General features: G+C 41.9%; 1 protein-coding gene and 1 long non-coding RNA gene across 2 annotated transcripts in view; one reads left to right on the forward strand and one right to left on the reverse strand.

Moving 5' to 3' along the window:
- Nucleotides 1-736, forward strand: part of BRAF (B-Raf proto-oncogene, serine/threonine kinase) — a 56707-nt gene extending 55971 nt beyond the window's left edge. The window contains exon 17 of the mRNA XM_009332932.1: nucleotides 563-736. Within this exon, the coding sequence (XP_009331207.1) occupies nucleotides 563-736 (174 nt within the window). The remainder of the gene's footprint in view (nucleotides 1-562) is intronic.
- Nucleotides 737-16533: 15797 nt separating this feature from the next.
- On the reverse strand, nucleotides 16534-17489 carry LOC103924406. The gene is made up of 2 exons (XR_663982.1): nucleotides 17380-17489; nucleotides 16534-16635 (listed from the first exon to the last, which is right to left on the reverse strand). It is a non-coding gene; the product is annotated as an uncharacterized LOC103924406 (long non-coding RNA).
- Nucleotides 17490-17542: the final 53 nt, after the last annotated feature.

The following is a 17542-nucleotide window of genomic DNA, read 5'->3' on the forward strand; positions in this document are numbered from 1 at the left end:
TCTCAGAAATCTTATACCCCCCTCCTCGCTCTCCCCCGAGCTTTAGGAAGGGAAACTGATAGTTTTGTGACAAAACTTGATTTATCATGCCTGCTGAGGAAGGTTTGGATTCTAAAAGCTTGGGGGGGCACACCTTATTTTTTTTTTTTAATTTGAATGTAACCAAAGCATTTTCAAAAAATAAGGGGCTCCCCCTGCTGGCTTTATGGTAAATGGTATTAAGCAAACTGCTGCCAAAGCTGTGTTTATTTGCAGCCATGGTAGGTATAGGTACTAGTGTGTAAACAAAGAGGCAAATAAAAGGCAACTATATTTGTTATGCTTACAGAGGGAAATCGGTATGCCCTTTTAAAGGGGAAAATGAGACAGTTTCTTCCCAAAATGTCCTTTTTCAGGATATAAACATCAGAGTGCAATGCAGTAATCTAGTCTTAAAAGTTTCTGTTTAAATTTGTGCATAAATATTTTTCTGTAGTTAATTGATGTTCTGCCTTTTTGGTTTTGAGAGGCTGTTATAACTTTGGAACAACAGACTTGATCACTTATTTTCTACTTGTTTTAGATTCTTGCCTCCATTGAGCTTCTGGCCCGGTCATTGCCAAAAATTCACCGCAGTGCATCTGAGCCCTCATTAAACCGGGCTGGCTTCCAGACAGAGGATTTTAGTCTATATGCTTGTGCTTCTCCAAAAACACCCATCCAAGCAGGGGGATACGGTGGGTTTCCAGTACACTGAAAAGAAATGTGAAAGCGTGTGCCTGTGTGTCTGTGTGCTGGTGTGTTCCTGCGTGTGCAACACACGTGTACGTTCTCGCTTCCTACCAGCTATGTTTTTAAGGTTTACTGAGGGAATGAAGACTCACTTCCTAACGCTGGGCATTGAATGTCCCGAGTACAAAGTCTGTGTTGGTAAGGAATGCCCTGGGAACAGCTGGCACAAGAAGAATTATAAGGTCACATAAGAGAAACGGGAAAAGTCACTTCAAAACAAGCAAAAATCTTCTTAAGGTCATTCGGTGTCATTTTTGCTTGCCTGTGTCATTTTTGCCTAGTTTGTGGATTGGAATTAGTTACTCAGGAGTTTGTTTGATTTGATTTTAATCTACTCAAGCTATGGTGTGTGTTTGGTTTGTGTTTTTGGTTTTTTTTTTGTTTTGGGTTTTTTTTTTTACTTCATTTGAGGTCATTATATTTTAGCAATAGGCTTTAGATTCCTCAGTTAGTAATGCTACTCGTATGTGGGAAACAATTGGAAAAATAAACTTAGCTTTGAGGCTGAGCACAGTCAAAATGTCTTGTGGTCAGCAGAAGTGAGCAGATACAACACAGAATCCAGTGAAAGACCTTAGTGATGTGTGAGTCGTATTTTGAAAGTTGAAGTTTAAAATAGTGCTGTTTAGAGAACATCTCTTCCTGCAGAGGAGTGGTGGCGTGGGTTTGTTTTTTTTTTTTACCTTTTATTTTTGCCTAAATATTCTCACCTGCTATAGTTTAGACCATCTCAAAATGTTCTATTACAATGCAACATAGAAGAAATTCTGAATCTGCTTTTGCTGAACTGCAAGAATATTACTGGTATTGGGGCCTGTATCCTTCAATTAGCACAGATTTCAAAATTAAAAAAAACATTTTAAATCTCGAGCATAACCAAATACTTTAAGAGGAAAAGGCTGCTAATACCCATAATAGGAAAAGAGGATTTGAAAAAGCAGTTGTTTTCATGGAAATCAGTGTTATACCATGAATTCTGTTAAGATGAAATGTTTTAATTATTTTAATATTGTTAAGAATACCACTGAACATGCTTCTGTTCAGTAACAAATTGTTTTTTTCACTTCCATATAAAAGCTGCTAGTTTGACTAGAAGTGAATCAGTTAGACTAGATATCTAACTGAGAAAGCTAGACACCTTACCAAGATCCTGTCAGCTCACTTTAAAGATTGTATTTTTCTCTGGAGCATTCCTCTGGAACAGGTGAATCAGAGTAGTGGTTCAGGTTATATCAGTCTTTGATGTCAGATATGAAAACAATAATGTTATTGGCTGTATTCTTGCATATTTTGAAACTAGTTATGTGGTTTTGTTTGTTTTAAATGGCGAAGCTATTAATTTTCACAGATTCTTCTGCATCAGAAACAAGCTATTGCTGCTCTTGTTAGGACTTCAAGGGCCAGGAGTGTTCCTAATGGCTTCTGATTTGCATACTTATAGAAAAGTTTGCATGTTGCTAGCAATAGGTTTTTGAAATAGATCAGGAATTCAAAAAAGGTTTTCTGCTGTCTGGCAACTGAGCCTTTTAAAACAGGAGGCAGACTTAGAGAGCTTGAAGAGATATAGGCAATTTCTAATTGCCTGGATTCTAATGGTCTTTTTGGCTTCTGCTGTTGGAACAGTTTGGGAACTAACTTTTCTCTTCTCATTTTGTTAGTCAAAAAAATTCAGCTGTTGAAATCTATCTCTATGGAAATAGTTGTGGAGGACGAAAGTTGTTATTGTTTTAGAAAATCTGTTTCCCATCTTTCTGGTAGCTTCACCTTATTTTGGCAGGCTTACCTTAAAATGAAAACAGGATTTAAGTGTGTTTTTTCCCTCTTACTCATTTTTTGTTTTTTTATTCTTGACAGTGAGGAGGAATGTTTCTTAAGCTTTGGGGTATGATATTCAGTACAGGCTACAATGCCCATCTCAGTAAGAGCAAGAGGATGCTGCTGGGTCTCCTGCAGAATCTAGAAATGCGCCGTCCCAGGCAGAAAAGGCTTAACCACACAGGGAGTTACGGAGAGTGCAGAACCATCATCACTGCCCTGCCCAGGCTTACTCTTTCTCAGGTCTGCCAGATCAGTTCAAACAAGTTATTCCTTGGAGTAGTGTTATCCTCCTTGTTGTTAAGATTGTTCTTCTGTGCTACAGGAACTACAGTTATTGGGGGGGGGGGAACGCTGCCATCCTCAGGCACCTTTGGCCCCATTTCCTGCTGTATGGTCAGTGCATTAGAATTCTTCCTGTGTCACCTCTTCTTACACGTCGAGCACGGTTTGGGATCCATGGCCATAACATGATCTTAGCTTCTCGCTAAACATTTTATGAAGCCTGAAAGGAGGCTGTTTTTTGTGCATCATTAACTTTATCTGACATAAAGGCATTTAAGGGTTTAACTTCTGTAGTTTGTAATTGCTGCTTCAATGAGATTTGGGAGCATATGTAGGATGACGATGCCTACATACACCTGTGGATTTGGGTCAGTGTTCTCAAAGATGCAACTCAGCTATATTGTTTAGAAACAGATACCTATCAGTCCTGAAAACAAGTCTGTAGGATCCCAGGCTTTTCTGGAGGGGTAGTTTATACTATGTGAGATTCCTTTTTTCTTTACTTCCCTGCATCTCAGTATAAAAACAAAACCTGTCTTGGTACCTTGTAGAAGGACCAGATCCTCATAAACACTGCTGTATATTCTGAGGATACTAATTATCCACATGAGGGTACGTTCTAAATTTTTATTTAGCCAGTGGATGGTATCCATACTAGAAGATCAGTGCAAGATCCAACAGAAAGCTGGCTCTTTGTCATACTTTTTTCTGTGTCTGTGAATGTAATCCAGGCAAGGTGTTGGAATTTGGTGTTTCCCTTTGATAAGTCGGTTGCTCTCTACTTCAGTAGACAAAGCTGGCATGAGCCTGGAATGGAACCATTCTTCTCCTTACGATTCTCCTGAGAAACATGGCATCTACCCCAGGATAAGGAGTACAGTTAAGATGTCTTGTGACCCCAGGAATCCACATTACTTATAAATTACTTATAAATTTGTGAGAGTAGAGATTGGTAACTGCATCTTAAATCCTTCCAGGAATAAGGGGCAGCAGGTTTGCTCAGAACATGCCCTTATTTTATATTGTTTGGACACAACATGAAAGAACTTGATCATCTTTTTTAGTACAGATTTTTGAAAGCGTGCATTTAAAATAGTTTCCACTTGCTTTGCATGTGATGAGTTTGAAAAGACTGTAGCAACTAGCTTGAAAGGGCTCTGTAAGAAGTGTAGATTTTCAAATGCTATCCATCCTTTGGAAAGGAATTTCTTTGTTACCAATTGTCGTGGTTTAACCTCAGTTGGCAACTAAGCCCCACACAGCCGCTCGCTTACCCCCCCCCAGTGGGATGGGGGAGAGAATCGGAAGGGTAAAAGTGAGAAAACTCGTGGGTTGAGATAAAGACAGTTTAACAGGTAAAGCAAAAGCCACGCACGCAAGCAAAGCAAAACAAGGAATTCATTCGCTACTTCCCATGGGCCGGCAGGTGTTCAGCCATCCCCAGGAAAGCAGGGCTCCATCACGCGTAACCATTACTTGGGAAGACAAACGCCATCACTCCGAATGTCCTCCCCTTTCCTCCTTCTTCCCCCAGCTTTATATGCTGAGCATGACGTGATATGGTATGGAATATCCCTTTGGTCAGTTGGGGTCAGCTGTCCCGGCTGTGTCCCCTCCCAACTTCTTGTGCACCCCCAGCCTCCTCGCTGGTGGGGTGGGGTGAGGAGCAGAAAAGGCCTTGACTCTGTGTCAGCACTGCTCAGCAGTGACTAAAACATCCCTGTGTTATCAACACTGTTTCCAACACAAATCCAAAACATAGCCCCATACTAGCTACTGTGAAGAAAATTAACTCTACCCCAGCCACAACCAGCACAGCAGTCAAAGCAAGCATCTGAAGTCCTGCTTGATAAAATGCACATCAGATGTCTGGCTCACAATGAATAAAAATGTCTGTTGTTTTTTTCACATCCCAAATGGCTAAGTGTGTGGTTTCATAGCTTTGTGGTAAGCTAATCTCATTCGGAGCAGCCATGGCCCAGCTCCTTGCCCTTTTGCACTGGCAGATACTCTCCGATTCCATGAGTCCGTTCCATGCAGTTGAGCGGGTTCCCCCACCACCGACAGAGCAGCTCTTCAAAAACTGGTTAGAAAACTCTCCTTGCCCACCAGCCCCAGCTAGCATTTGCTAGGTGAGCTCCTTGAGCCATCTTGCCTCAGGGCCAGTGTGGCCCAACGGGCAGGTCATTGCTCTACAGCTCAGGTCAGGAGGGAGAGTGGGACTACAGTAGTCCCAGTTTAGATTAGTATTGGCCGTTACAGAATGGTGTCCAAAGAGAGTGGGGCAGAATGGGGATGATCCTGTTCCTGCAGGACAGGGCATATCAGGGCAAATTCCTAAATCTGTCTTCATTTCATCCATTCATTGCTTTCGGGCAAGACCTTCCCGTCTTGCTAGAAAATAGTGAATTCACGGTTCAGGTTACTTTATCTATCTGTATGCATCCGAGTCTCAGGAGGAGGTTGCCTGTGTTCTCTCTCCCACTTCTACAGATGGGGTTTCTTTCAGAAGATAAAAGAACCAGCTACAGATATTTCACATCTTCAGAATGGAAGGGGTGATATAAAGCCTTTTAGCTACTCCTCAGAAAGTCCTGTCGACACGTAGCAGGATGAAGGATTCCTGTACATGGATAGGTATAGCTGTCTACATTCCTCATCTAGGGAAAGCTGTTACTGCTAACTGCATTTTATACATGCTCAATCAACATAATCCCATTATTAGATGAACACGTTACCTATTTTGATCTGCTGTTGATTTGAGGTTGGATTAGCACCTGAATTTTGAAAGGGGAGATTTAGCATTAGCTTGTAAAAAAAAAAAAAATAAAAAAAGTCTTTGCTAAGGTTTTATTTAAATGGAAGAAAAGTCTGAAAACCACCTTTTTATAGCTACCATTCTATCTGAAATGCTTCTTGACTTCTGATCCTGTTTTTCCATTGCCCTTTCCCAATTAATGGTTCATCTTTTATCTTCTGAAATCCCTGTATGACTATTAAAAGCTAAATTATTACCAGAAATGGGCAGAAGGACAAGATGAGTAATGAGGGAGCAATCTCTTGTTTATAAATTGATCTTTAATCAGCAGTTTAGGAAAGCAGACTGAAAAATAAATTAAGTAGAGCATGTTTTGAAAGCGTAGCTAAGCATGAATGTCATTCTTAAAAATTAGCCTCGCAGGCAATACTTGATGACTTTTTTGTCCTTCTGTGCTTAAAAGAAAAAAAAGTACAAAAATTGAGGTGTTTCTAGAAGATACTGTGAAGAGAGTTGGGAGAACAGTGAAATGTGCCAGAGAGAAGCAAGAAAAATTATCAAATATTTGGAGTATTTTAGAGCAAGGGTTTTATCTGTTGGTAGAACTAGTAAAATAGGCAGTTAGATCCATCGTAAAGTTTTTATTCTTTTGTTGTTAGAACTTAAAACTACCACCACAGTCTGTCACAACACATAGAGCTTGAGGTCTGTCACAGCCCCCTGTGCCAGCCACCCTTACTTTAGACCTTGGGTGTACTCCCTTCTCATTTCCTATGACGCACAGAGCCCTCTCCCCTCTCTCTGCTTTCTTCGTGTTCCCTTAGATCAGCTGGATCAGCTGTTCCTACCAGGCCCTGTAGATGCCTTTTCTTCCCCCTCCCTGTGCAGACTGCTGATCGCTGCTCTTGGTTCTCCTCTTTACAGTGCAAGACTTTCCATGGAATTAATGCTATCAGCCTAAAATTCTGTTTGCAGGGATATTTCTAGTTTGTTTCCAATATTCAGGAAAAACAAAGCCAACAAAACACTTGCTCTTGAAAGGATGGAAGGACACCAAGATAGGGAGCGGTTGTTTGGATGTAATGGCATTCAACACACTCCTGTTGAACAGAAAAAAGGGTCTCTTATGTCTGCTTATCACTCCTTCATTATTAGGAGAGCTTGGAGGAGTGCTGTCAAGAAAGGGGCATAAACTAACCTAAAATTCATGTGAAACCCAACACGGGGAAGTTATATGTACATTTCTTTTTCTCTTGCTACTGAGTCCTTTTGGTTAAGCATAGTTGGATACCCCTCCCTAAAAATCCTATAGAATACAATTTCTTTGTGGGTGGCAGGGAAATTTTTTGGCTAAAGTGTAAGATGAAGAGGATGAGTTACCTTAGTTTTGGCTTCTGTTCAAGGCTCTGGCAAACTTCTTAAGGCTTTGGGCAGCGATTTTACTCTGTGCCATAGTTTCATTACCTCTGAAATGGGACTACCAGTCTATCTCACGGTGTGCTGACACTAGATAAACTGTGTAGAGTTTCAGGAGATCATTGCATGTGAAACCACTGTATAGAATTATTGTTTATTCAGCAATTCTGAAGGAAGCATGGGGTTGCTTTATTTGTTGTGCTCCCAATGAGCAAGGCCTAATTTCTGGTCTGGGAGTGAGTAGACAATCTCACCATTCTTATTTTTCTCACAGTAGGTTGCTATGTTGGTCTCTAAACCAGACCCTAGCATTCTTCAATGCTAGTTTAATATTCAGGCACTTTACTGTAAATAGTCTTCAAAGGTTAACGGGTGTGTCAAATCGTTCTTTGTTATTAAACCGGTTTTACACCAGAATAGAAATTAGTTTGCAGTCTGATGCATTTATTGCAATTGTTGCTTTTGAGGAGGATATATGTGCAATAAGGAGTTTAAAGTGAAATTAAACTGACGCATTTTATTTTCAAGTGCATGATGAATTAGACTTTGCTTGAACTTTCAGACCTCTGTCTTGGGAAGAATGGGTACAGCTTGCTTTCAAGAAATTCTTCTTTGGTAAAATATGCTGGGTCTGTATTCAATGTTCTCTCACTATGTATTCTTTTGTGCTTTAATTTTAACAGTTTGCATTTTTTAACATCTTTTATATTCAACCTAATGTTTGACTAGTCTGGAGAAAATCTCTGACCACCTAGTAACTGAAATCACCTTTTTAAACCAAGCTCTTGTCCTCCCTCTACAGGAGAATTTGCAGCGTTCAAGTAGCCACAGCACCATGGCAGCACCCACTCTGTTATTTAAGTCTTGTGTTCCTACAGTTTCTTAACATCAAAACTCTGTTCTGCTCCACAAAACCTAAAGTAATTTAGAAAAGATATCCATAAGCTTAAAAGTGGAGCAGAATGGAACTGCCAGTCCAACACAATGGGAAAAAGTACCTTTTTGGGAACCAGAATCCTCTGCTGCCAGTGTTTCTCCTTCAACACAAACCACCGCGTGCATTCGGAGACCCGCAGTGGCTGCCTGTGCCGTTGGCATCATTCCCAGGAGAGAGGAGAGGGCGCTCGTGGTTTGACTGTGGTGCTCGGGCATGAGGGGATGGAACTGCTGCTGCTGCAACTTAGGAGACTTGCTTTGGATGGTCTGCCGGTCGGCTTTCTCCCTCTAACAACGTACCATCAGAGGCTGAAAATCTGATGAGTGCTAATTTAAAAGAATCATCCTCCGTTCTGATCTTTTTTTTTTTTTTCCTGGTGTACTCACTGATTTATGGACAATGCAGTATCCCCTTTTCACTGTATTACAATGTCAAACACCTAAATCTGTCTATATTATTGGGTTTTATTCCAGCAAAATGAAAAATGTGGGGTGATGGGAGCTGGAGAAGATGTTACTCTAAAGGCGAAGAGGTTAATCTGAAGCAAAAGGGGATGCTGCTGCACCTTTTTTCAGATTTACTTTATCACTTCTTCAAAAAACAAACAAAACCCACCAACCTTAACCTTTTTCCTTTTCCAGCATTTTCTTGGTGTGTGCATAGACAACATCTTTTAGAAGGATTAGGTAGATCCTTCTTTTGTTGGTCCAGCAACAAACTGAAGTTTAAAAAAAAAAAAATGTAGCGAGATTGTCCTCTCTTTTTTTTTTTTCTTTTGTATCATATGATACAACGTATTTATCAAAGATGCTACCACAGCATCTGAAGTCTGTAGAATTCCTGATACAGACTGTGAATGGTGTATGTACCTACTTTAAAAGTTTTATTTTAAACGAGGGTGCAGGTTAATGCCAGGTACCTTACCAATATGTAATGTTTTCATAAATGGGGAAAAAAGTTCTCAGGTTGAATTGAATACAAATACAAACCCCCCTAGAATTAGACATTCCGAAAATTATGTTTTGGTACTTTCAAGAGCTTTTTTTAAAGGATTTTTATCCTGTTAACTAAACATCCTCTGATAAGTGTGTGTAAATGTGGAGCATCTTGTCCTAATGGCAAGTTGTTAGATCAAAGCAAAACGGTACTTGCTGGATCCACGCTGACTACTTCTCCTCTCATTGCTTTCTTCCCTGTCATCTATTCCCTTCCGTTTGTCTTTCCCTTTTGTACACTTTGCAAACTAGGATGAAGGTGGCGGTACCTCCATTTAGAGTGCTTTGTTTTCCTGTCCTCCAATCCTGGTTTTCAAACGGTTGGTAGCTTTTTGACAAGTTACCCAGTCAGGGGGAAGAAACAACTCATAAAGTTCTGCACATCGTTTACCTCTAGTAGAATATCTTGTGATGTGATCTGTTTGCAGAGTTCTCTGGTGTGTGGTATTACATGTAAATTATTTGTACAGAGGCAAGTCAGACCACATTAGAAAGAAATTCAAGCTCAGACAGAAGTTTTCAGAATTTGATTCATATCTGCCCTGTACCGCTCCAGGTGAGGCAGGAGAACCGACCCCCCTCTAGTGGGGAGGTTCTTTCTGGGGGGAGGTGGGGGGTGTTAAACAAAATCATGGCAAATAAATGAAGGAGTTAAATGTGTGTGAATGTGGTGTCCGTGCTGAACATGGGTGTATTGGGTGAGGATGCTGTCCTTCCCTCCCTAGGAGAGTTGGACTGTTTCTGGCTGCAGAAGGTTGCTCCCAGGCGAAGGGAGAAACGCACATCAGTAGTGGAACGTGCTTTTAAAACCCTGGAGTTCTGCGGTGTTGCTGGTAGCCTGTTATGTTTGTCAGTAAATATTTACTGGGGTTATAGGGACCGGACTAACCTGAAGTGGGAATTATAACTGAAATACTGTGTATTCATATTAATTCCACAAACATTAGCAAGACAGCAATAGTGAATGACTTAATAGTCACTACAAGAATGAAGTGATTCATGTTGGTACATGAATAGAATTGATTCTGTGTACAGGATGCATTTTAAAAACAAAACAAAAAAAAAAAAGCACAAATTTTTTCTTGTCTGCTGTGGGTCTTCAGATGCTGTAAGGTTTTTTTTCCGTATTGAGATTGGCAGGAATCTAAGTAGTACCAATAGCCACTTTCCAGTGTGGAGAAGCTAAGGAGCGAGCGGTGGTGTGCAGACGGGTGAAATCGGAGTGCTCCCTGGTGATCGTCTGAGGCCAGTACCTAAGAGGTGGAAGGAGCCTGGGGCCACTGGGGTCAGCAGGCAGGTGAGAGCATTTACAGACACAGACTCCCGAAGGGTGAAGTAATCGCTGCTCATTCTCCTTCCACCCCGCGCATTGCTCCAGCCCATGTATGGGCTGTGGCCTAATTTGTACATGTCGGGCATACTGGAAATTAAATGTTCTCTCGAAAGAAACTGTTACCGGAGCAAGTATGTACAGGTGGTTCAACAGTCATTTGTTTCACAGAGCTTGTTAAAAGCCCTAGTTTCCTTCCACAAGGTCGTGCTGGCAGAAGATTGTCTGCTAAAATATAACTGTTAGGAGTTTCATTCCATCTTTGCTTAAAATGAACTTATTTTTGTGAAGGTTCATTACCCATTAGTCTACAAAATGCTTCTTGAGCCCATAGGAAAAGCACAAGGAAAATTGCTATCCTTGTCCATGCAAAGCACTTTATGAGTAACACATGATCTCTGGGGTTTTTTTATTGGGGTTGGTTTGTTTGTAGTTTTGTTTTTCTGTTTTGTTTTGTTTTTTCCCTGAGGAATGTGCAAGTTGTTTGGCTGCTGTTTAGAGAAGTCCTTTCAGGATGCATTTCTACTGGTTTTCACATTTGTTTATTTCCTTCCAGATAGCTGTAGTAATGTGTGTTTGTCTGTAAGAGGTCCCACGTAATACTCACGCAAAACTTTGGAGGAAATTTGGTTTGTAAATAATTGGGATTATTTTTTTTTTTTAATCTTTTCCTTCAGGAGTTTTTCTGGATGTCTTGCATGCCATCAGAACCAGTCTTAAATGTGCCCTGTAGGTGTTTAGTGAATGGGGAGATAAGAGTAGACAGGAACTGAGTGCCCTGTATAGCAGTGGGACGAAGGAAGTAAACTGAAATGACCAGTACATTCATGTCCGTTACACCGAATTTCTTAACCTTCTCTGTGGTGTCCCAACCACAAGCACATGCCATAGTATGGAAATGTTAGTATGTACTTTGTGTGCACGTGTTGGGACAAACATCTAGACAGTCATACTGCTTTTAGCCCTGCAGTGTCTAGTATCTAGTAATTATTTGCAAAACTACCAGTATTCATGTCTTCATTAACCACACATATACCTTCCCCTCTGCATTTCCTTTTCCATACAGTTAGAAGAGGCCTGTTATCTGTTACATCTTCCCTGTCAGTACGTGATTGTTCCCCGCGGCGTATTTGCTGGAACTGGAACGTTGTAGTGGAGCTTAAACCAAATGGTATGAGTATAGAGGCCTGGTTACTTTGAAAGTAATTTCTGCGTGAATTAAGTCCTGCATGGCCCCAGATACAATTAGCCCAGTCATTTCTTTCTTGCTAAACTCATGCAGGTCATTAAATGAATCCACTTCTGCTTTTTATGCTTACCTAAAATCATCTTTTCTTGTACTGTAATGCTCTAGCAGCTGATGATGATGCAGAATGTTTGAGGCCAAATACTGCCATCTTACCGTGGCCTCTCAACATCACTTGGATCAGTATGTGCTCATCAGAGGCAGAATTTGGCCTTCATGGCATAAAACGAGTGAAATGCTGACTGTTGATAAATACGTCTTTCCACAAATACCCGAATCGGGGGGAAAAAATACACTGAAGCTCACGCATAAATAGGTTTGCTTCTGTGTTTGCCTGGTGATGTAAATGCATCCAGCATTTTACAGAACATTTGGGGAAGCCAGATCCCCAGAAACCTCACAAACAAGTACAAGTTGAAGTTTTGATAGCTGGAGGGTCTAAACTTAGGGAAGAAGCATGTAGACATTTCTCACTTTTGCAGCCTATCGATTTCATTCCCTTCTTGACTGTGAGTGCAGCATGTGTAGCACAAACTATTCATAGTACTGTAGACAACGTGTCTTCTGTCTGTTGAAAAAAGTATCACCAGTAGCACAATGCGACAGGCGAAGCTTCTAGGTACAGTCAAGTTCAGTTAAAAAGCAGTTGCGTGAGTGGACTGTTACAGCATCACTTTGAAGGTGCTGGGTGTTCTGGTTTTCTGTTACGCATTTTACATAGAAGTTTATGAAACGAACTTTCTGTTTACTGCAGCCTTTTTAATATGCGTTTGCACTTCATATTTGTTTTGGCATGCATTTTAAATATCTTTCTCCATTGCTTCTTACCTAGTAAATAAAATTACCAGAAGAGCAAAGATAAGTTGTTAAAACTTTTCCTTTGCATTTAAGTTTCAAGGACGCTAACACAGAAGCTACTAAGGCAGCACCATGACAGCAGTAAATAACTACGAAACTGTGGAAGGAGGAAACTTTAAAAACTGCAGAATGTAGAGTACACCAAGAGCAAATTCAGATGAAAACTAGCATCTCTCTTTTTTCTTTAGAAAAGAGAGCTACCAAGACCCCCTGTTCAATGGTTTACGTAGGGATCCCCCAAAACAGTCTTTGCAGTTTGCCAAATGATCACGTGCCTTCGCAACCTTAAAAAGTACAACAGAATGTAAACCAGGTGCTTTGTAACTGGAGCAGTGGCTTTGGTTTACTTCTGATGCAGTAGTTTTGTATATAGCTGTTACTATAGATAGATAGGTAATTTGGAGCTGGTAAACTTCTGTAAAGGAGCAAAGGAGGGCAGAGAGCATTCCCCAAAATACCTATGATCATTTCAAAGCTAGGAATTGAAGGATACCTAATTCAGTTACAGTAAACCTGCTGCTTGAAATCTGCTCTATCGAAAGTTAAATGAGGTTCATTTAATTTAAAAATAAATAAGCCCTGCTCCCTCCCCCCCCCCCCCCCAAAAAAAAAAAACAACCCCAAAGACCTTTTTAAAGAAAGGTAATGGAAAGCTCCAAAGAGGCCCAAAGTTACGCTGTCATAGCATCTTGGAATGAGATGGTAAACAAAAAACGAGAGCTAGATGAGGAGAAATTGGTGGCTAGTACTCACATAATCAAAGTCCACATATATCAGACCATACAATTAATTCCCTGGCCCAGAAAGTGCAATTAATTTTGTGTTCTGGAATATCAGCAGGTTTCCTTAGTTCTTCCTCGGGCCTCTTGCAGTTACTCTTCAGTGATCGCATACTGTTATTGCACGTTAACCGTGGGAGACGGTAGGTGTCTTGTCAGCTGAGGGACAGCCAGTATGTTTGAATTTGATTTGTTCCAATTTCAAACCGGTTACGTAGACTTCTGGCAGTACCTACATACCAGTGTCATATTTAACCTACTTGTCCATAAAGGACAAAATAATGGGTTTTGGTATTAGCGCTTTTTCAGATCTTTTCCTTTTCTTCTTTGGGGCAAGACTTTGGGCATAATTGTAAATTATAAAGTTATGTCTAAATGCACAGTTCATATGAAATATCAGACCAATTTTAGTTTGGTTTTGTTCCTTTTAGAAAGCAAAGTGTAAAAACGTTTTACTAGTGTTCCAGGAACTATCTGGGATCCTTCTACCTACCCCAAATTCTGCGCTAAAAGTACATGTGAGAAGATGGCATTTTGTCCTTTTCTTTTAAACAGAATCACAAAGAAACTATTACCCTAAGAGAAGGGAGCTGATGGGAGGGTTTAGAAACTTCTGAACTACCTAGGCATTTGCTTCATAGCATCACAGCAGCAGTGAGTCCAGCTCATCCAGCCTCCCTAAGAGCCAACAGTGGCCTGTCCGGCCATTTTGTCTAGTGTGTCGCGTTTGCAGCAGCTGTACTTTAGAGTAAGCCTTGTGTGGCATTTACTTTTGAGCGAGTAAACCACAAAAAGTAACTATGTTCTCTTCTTTGTTTGGGTTTGGAAAATGGTTGGGTTTTGTTTTGATAAATGTCATTCTGTGTTGCATTTGTGTATTCACCCTAGTTGAAAGGAAAATCTGTGTGTTTGGGAGTTCAGTGGAACATTAGGAGAAGAAATGAAGCCCACCATCTGGGCGTGGATGTTGGGTCTAGGGGACCAAACTTGGGTGTTGGGTTGTTTTGGGACGGTGGGGGATTCCGAGGGCATAATTTAAATTAACTCTGTCTAAAATAAAATGTAAGTGCAATAAATGTGCTTTTTTTATTCAAAGCTGTGAAACTTTAGGAAAAAAAAAAAACACAAAAAAAAATCAACAAAAAAAAATGCACATCATTCCTTCATGAGCCTTGTGTCCTACCTGCCTCCCCTTCCTCCCCCCTCTCCACACTTCTCCTCAACTGACAGAAACCTGACAGTGGCCAACTTGCATGTGTTGGCAACCCAAATAAACGTTGCTTTTCTTCCCTCATCTGTTGGGATTGGGGAAAATCCTGCCCCCTACTTCTTGCCACCCGTGAAATCCCTTTGGGATCCAGCGCTGACCCGTTCCACTAGAGCGGGGCCTGCCGCTCTTCGGGATGCACGAGCCAGCCCACCTGCGCCGCGGTCATCCTGACTGCGAGTGCAACGCTCCTCCTGGCCCTTCGGCCTCCGGTTGTAACTTCCCTCCTCACCTTATCTCGGGTGTAGCGATGGTCTCCCAGGGCTGGGCAGGGGACGCTTTTCTTAAGCGATTGCAAAAAAAGTAATGGGTCATCAGCTGCCTCATCGGATCCCTTTCCCCTTGTCAGAACACACGTGCAGGCTGGCCACTGTTGCCTTCTGTGACTCTGCCTTGTTTTGAAGGAGCAGGTATACGCGTTTGTAATCGGTTGTGCCTTTTTTTTACTGTCTCTCTTTCTTACCTGAGCGCATGCTGCTTTTCCTAGATTAGGAAAGGTGCACCGACCGGTCTCTTGAGGGGTTTCCATGAGAGGCGCAATGCATACGTTTCATTAAAAAGCGATGGAAGGTGTAGCACTCAGTAGCTGGACCCTATCGGGGAGTAAGAGAGGACTGGCTTGTTTAAAGCTTATAGATATGCAGATCTATAGCCTTTAAACTTGATTATTTTTTATATATATAGTCAAGACAGTGGCATTACCTCATAATACAGAGGCTTGTTTATGAGAGGCAAAGTATCTAGTAAGGAGAGGAAAGGGAAATTTATATACAGATTTGAGTTTGTTTGTTTGTTTGTTCCTTAGTGCAATGAAATGTATGTCCCACCAATTTAAACTCTGTGCTAACACATTCCTTTCAGCTCTGTTTTCTTTTTTTTTCTTTTTTTTGACCACCAGCCGTTTGCAAGGGGCTTACGACTGCAAAGTAGAAGGGTCCAGTCTGGTTACTTAAAAAAAAAAACCAACAAATTGTGTTAGTAGATTTCCATAGCTGCTTTTTAAAATCTACAATGGAGTAATTGTTTTGAAACTTGTATTTATTTTTTAATTCATAACAAAAATGTTTATTTTCGGTTTCCTGTTACGTAAGTCATGGCAACTCCCCTTCTTCCCTTCTCAAGTTTCCCCTGTAATTGCCAATACAACTTATTTTTCTTGTTTGTTCCTTCCCCCTTTACTTCTGTTGTCCCTTCATTTGTACTTTGGAGTTTTTCTCATGTAAATTTGTACAATGGGAAATATTGTCCAGTTTGGTTAGAGAGCATGGAGACTTAAAACGTATTAAAATTTGATAGCTGAATTCAGATTGAAGAAAACTATTTCTGTGTAAAGTTATTTAAAGAACTCTGTATTATATAAAAGGCAAAAAGTTCTATGTACTTGATGTGAATATGAGAATACTGCTATAATAAAGATTGACTGCATGGAAGAGTCTGAAGGAGATGATTGTTCATTGTGTAATTCACAACTCCTCCTCTCCATGAAGTGCCAGAGTTGCAACAAAGGTGGTTAAGGGGAGTGAAAAAACTTACTTTGACATTGTTGCTTTAGAAGAAAAAAAAAAAAGAGGGGGGGGGGGAAACAAACCAAAAAAAACAACCAAGGGATGCCTGGAGGGTAACCCACCTCCCTTCATCTTCCTTATGCTGGGCCGCTGCCTCCTTGTCTGCTGTGCTTAGCCCTAAGGCGTTTTTACCTTCGCAGAGGGTTTTGCTTCACAAGGATGAGTCTGGACTTCCGTAATACCCGAGGGCGATTCCCCCTCGCCCTGGGGAAAGCTTGGCACCAGCCGGTCTGGGTTCTCTTCAGGGTAACTGCCCTGCTTCTATGGCAACCATTATTCCAACTGTTATTTGGTGACAAGATTTCAGTAAAATGTCTTTACGTTAACTTCACGGAGGTTTTAAATCACTCTCTGAACACGGATATATCACCTTATTTCTTGGGGGCAGCACACGGTATGTCGAGCAAGTATTACAGAAGCTCATGTAGACGCAAGTACCCCACCTCTAAAGCTGTAACGTTCACGCTCCACAAGTCCTACAGCATTCAAAAACAAAGCACAATTTACCTTAGAGGTTGTTTACGGCTAAATTTTATTGAAATGAGGACCAAGGAGCCAAAGCTTTAGTTCCAGGGACCTCTTTAGTTCCAGGGACCTCTTTAGTTCCAGGGACCTGCAAGTAACAAAAGAGAGTCCTGAGAACCTTTTCACCCATCCTTTTCCCACCACCGAGAGCAGGGGAAGTACCTCGGCGATAGTGCCTGCGCTGCCTTCAGCAGCGGTTGAAGCCGCCAGTTTTAGAGCCACAATGTGACACAGCAGCTTAAGAGACGGGGTAATTGAAGCATTAGAAACAAGCAAGAGCCTCAAACTTTTAAGGGGACAACTGCACGGGCCTCTCTCTAGAAAGAGAGTGAGCACGTCCTCAAGGCTAGGTAAGGCTGGGTCCACAGAACAGCATAAAGTAAGTAATTTTGCACCGGTAGCAGTTAAGCTACAACTCCTTAAAAAAGAAGTTGTTACACTGCAGGCTTCTACTGCCAAAACTAGACTACCGGGACTTGACATTCAGGTACCCAGGAAAAGAGCGCGTGAGGGCAATAAACAGTGCAAACAAATACCTGCGCTCTGCACAACAGAGATTTGGCACATTCACCTCTGGGAGCGCACAGATAGTTGCGGAAAGCAGGGCACGTCTACCCGTACCCGGAGAAGAGGGCCAGAAAGCAGAGCCGGGCAGGATGCCCTGGCCCTGTACTGCCGCGGGAGCTTTGGAGCAGAGTCACAAAGCGCAGTCCAGACCCCGCCTGCTCTGGTGACCGGGTTTAGCGCTGTCTAGAGCAAAGCCCAGCCCAGGCACTGCCCAGCCGTGCCAGGGCCCCCGGGCCCGTGCGAGGAAGGGCGGCAGGAGGCGTACCGGTGCGCTGCCGGGATCGCCGCGGCCGGAGGCGCCTATTCCGCGTCGTCCGGAGGGATGCCGAGCTCCTCGTCCGTCCAGGCCGAAGGGTCGGGGTAGGGGAAGTGGCCCTGGGAGAGAGGCACGGTCAGAGCTCGGCCAAGGCCCCGGCCCCCGGCCCCCG

This window comes from Pygoscelis adeliae, unplaced genomic scaffold (assembly GCF_000699105.1).
Source record: "Pygoscelis adeliae isolate BGI_AS28 unplaced genomic scaffold, ASM69910v1 Scaffold38, whole genome shotgun sequence".
In the NCBI taxonomy this organism is placed as follows: Eukaryota; Metazoa; Chordata; class Aves; order Sphenisciformes; family Spheniscidae; genus Pygoscelis; species Pygoscelis adeliae.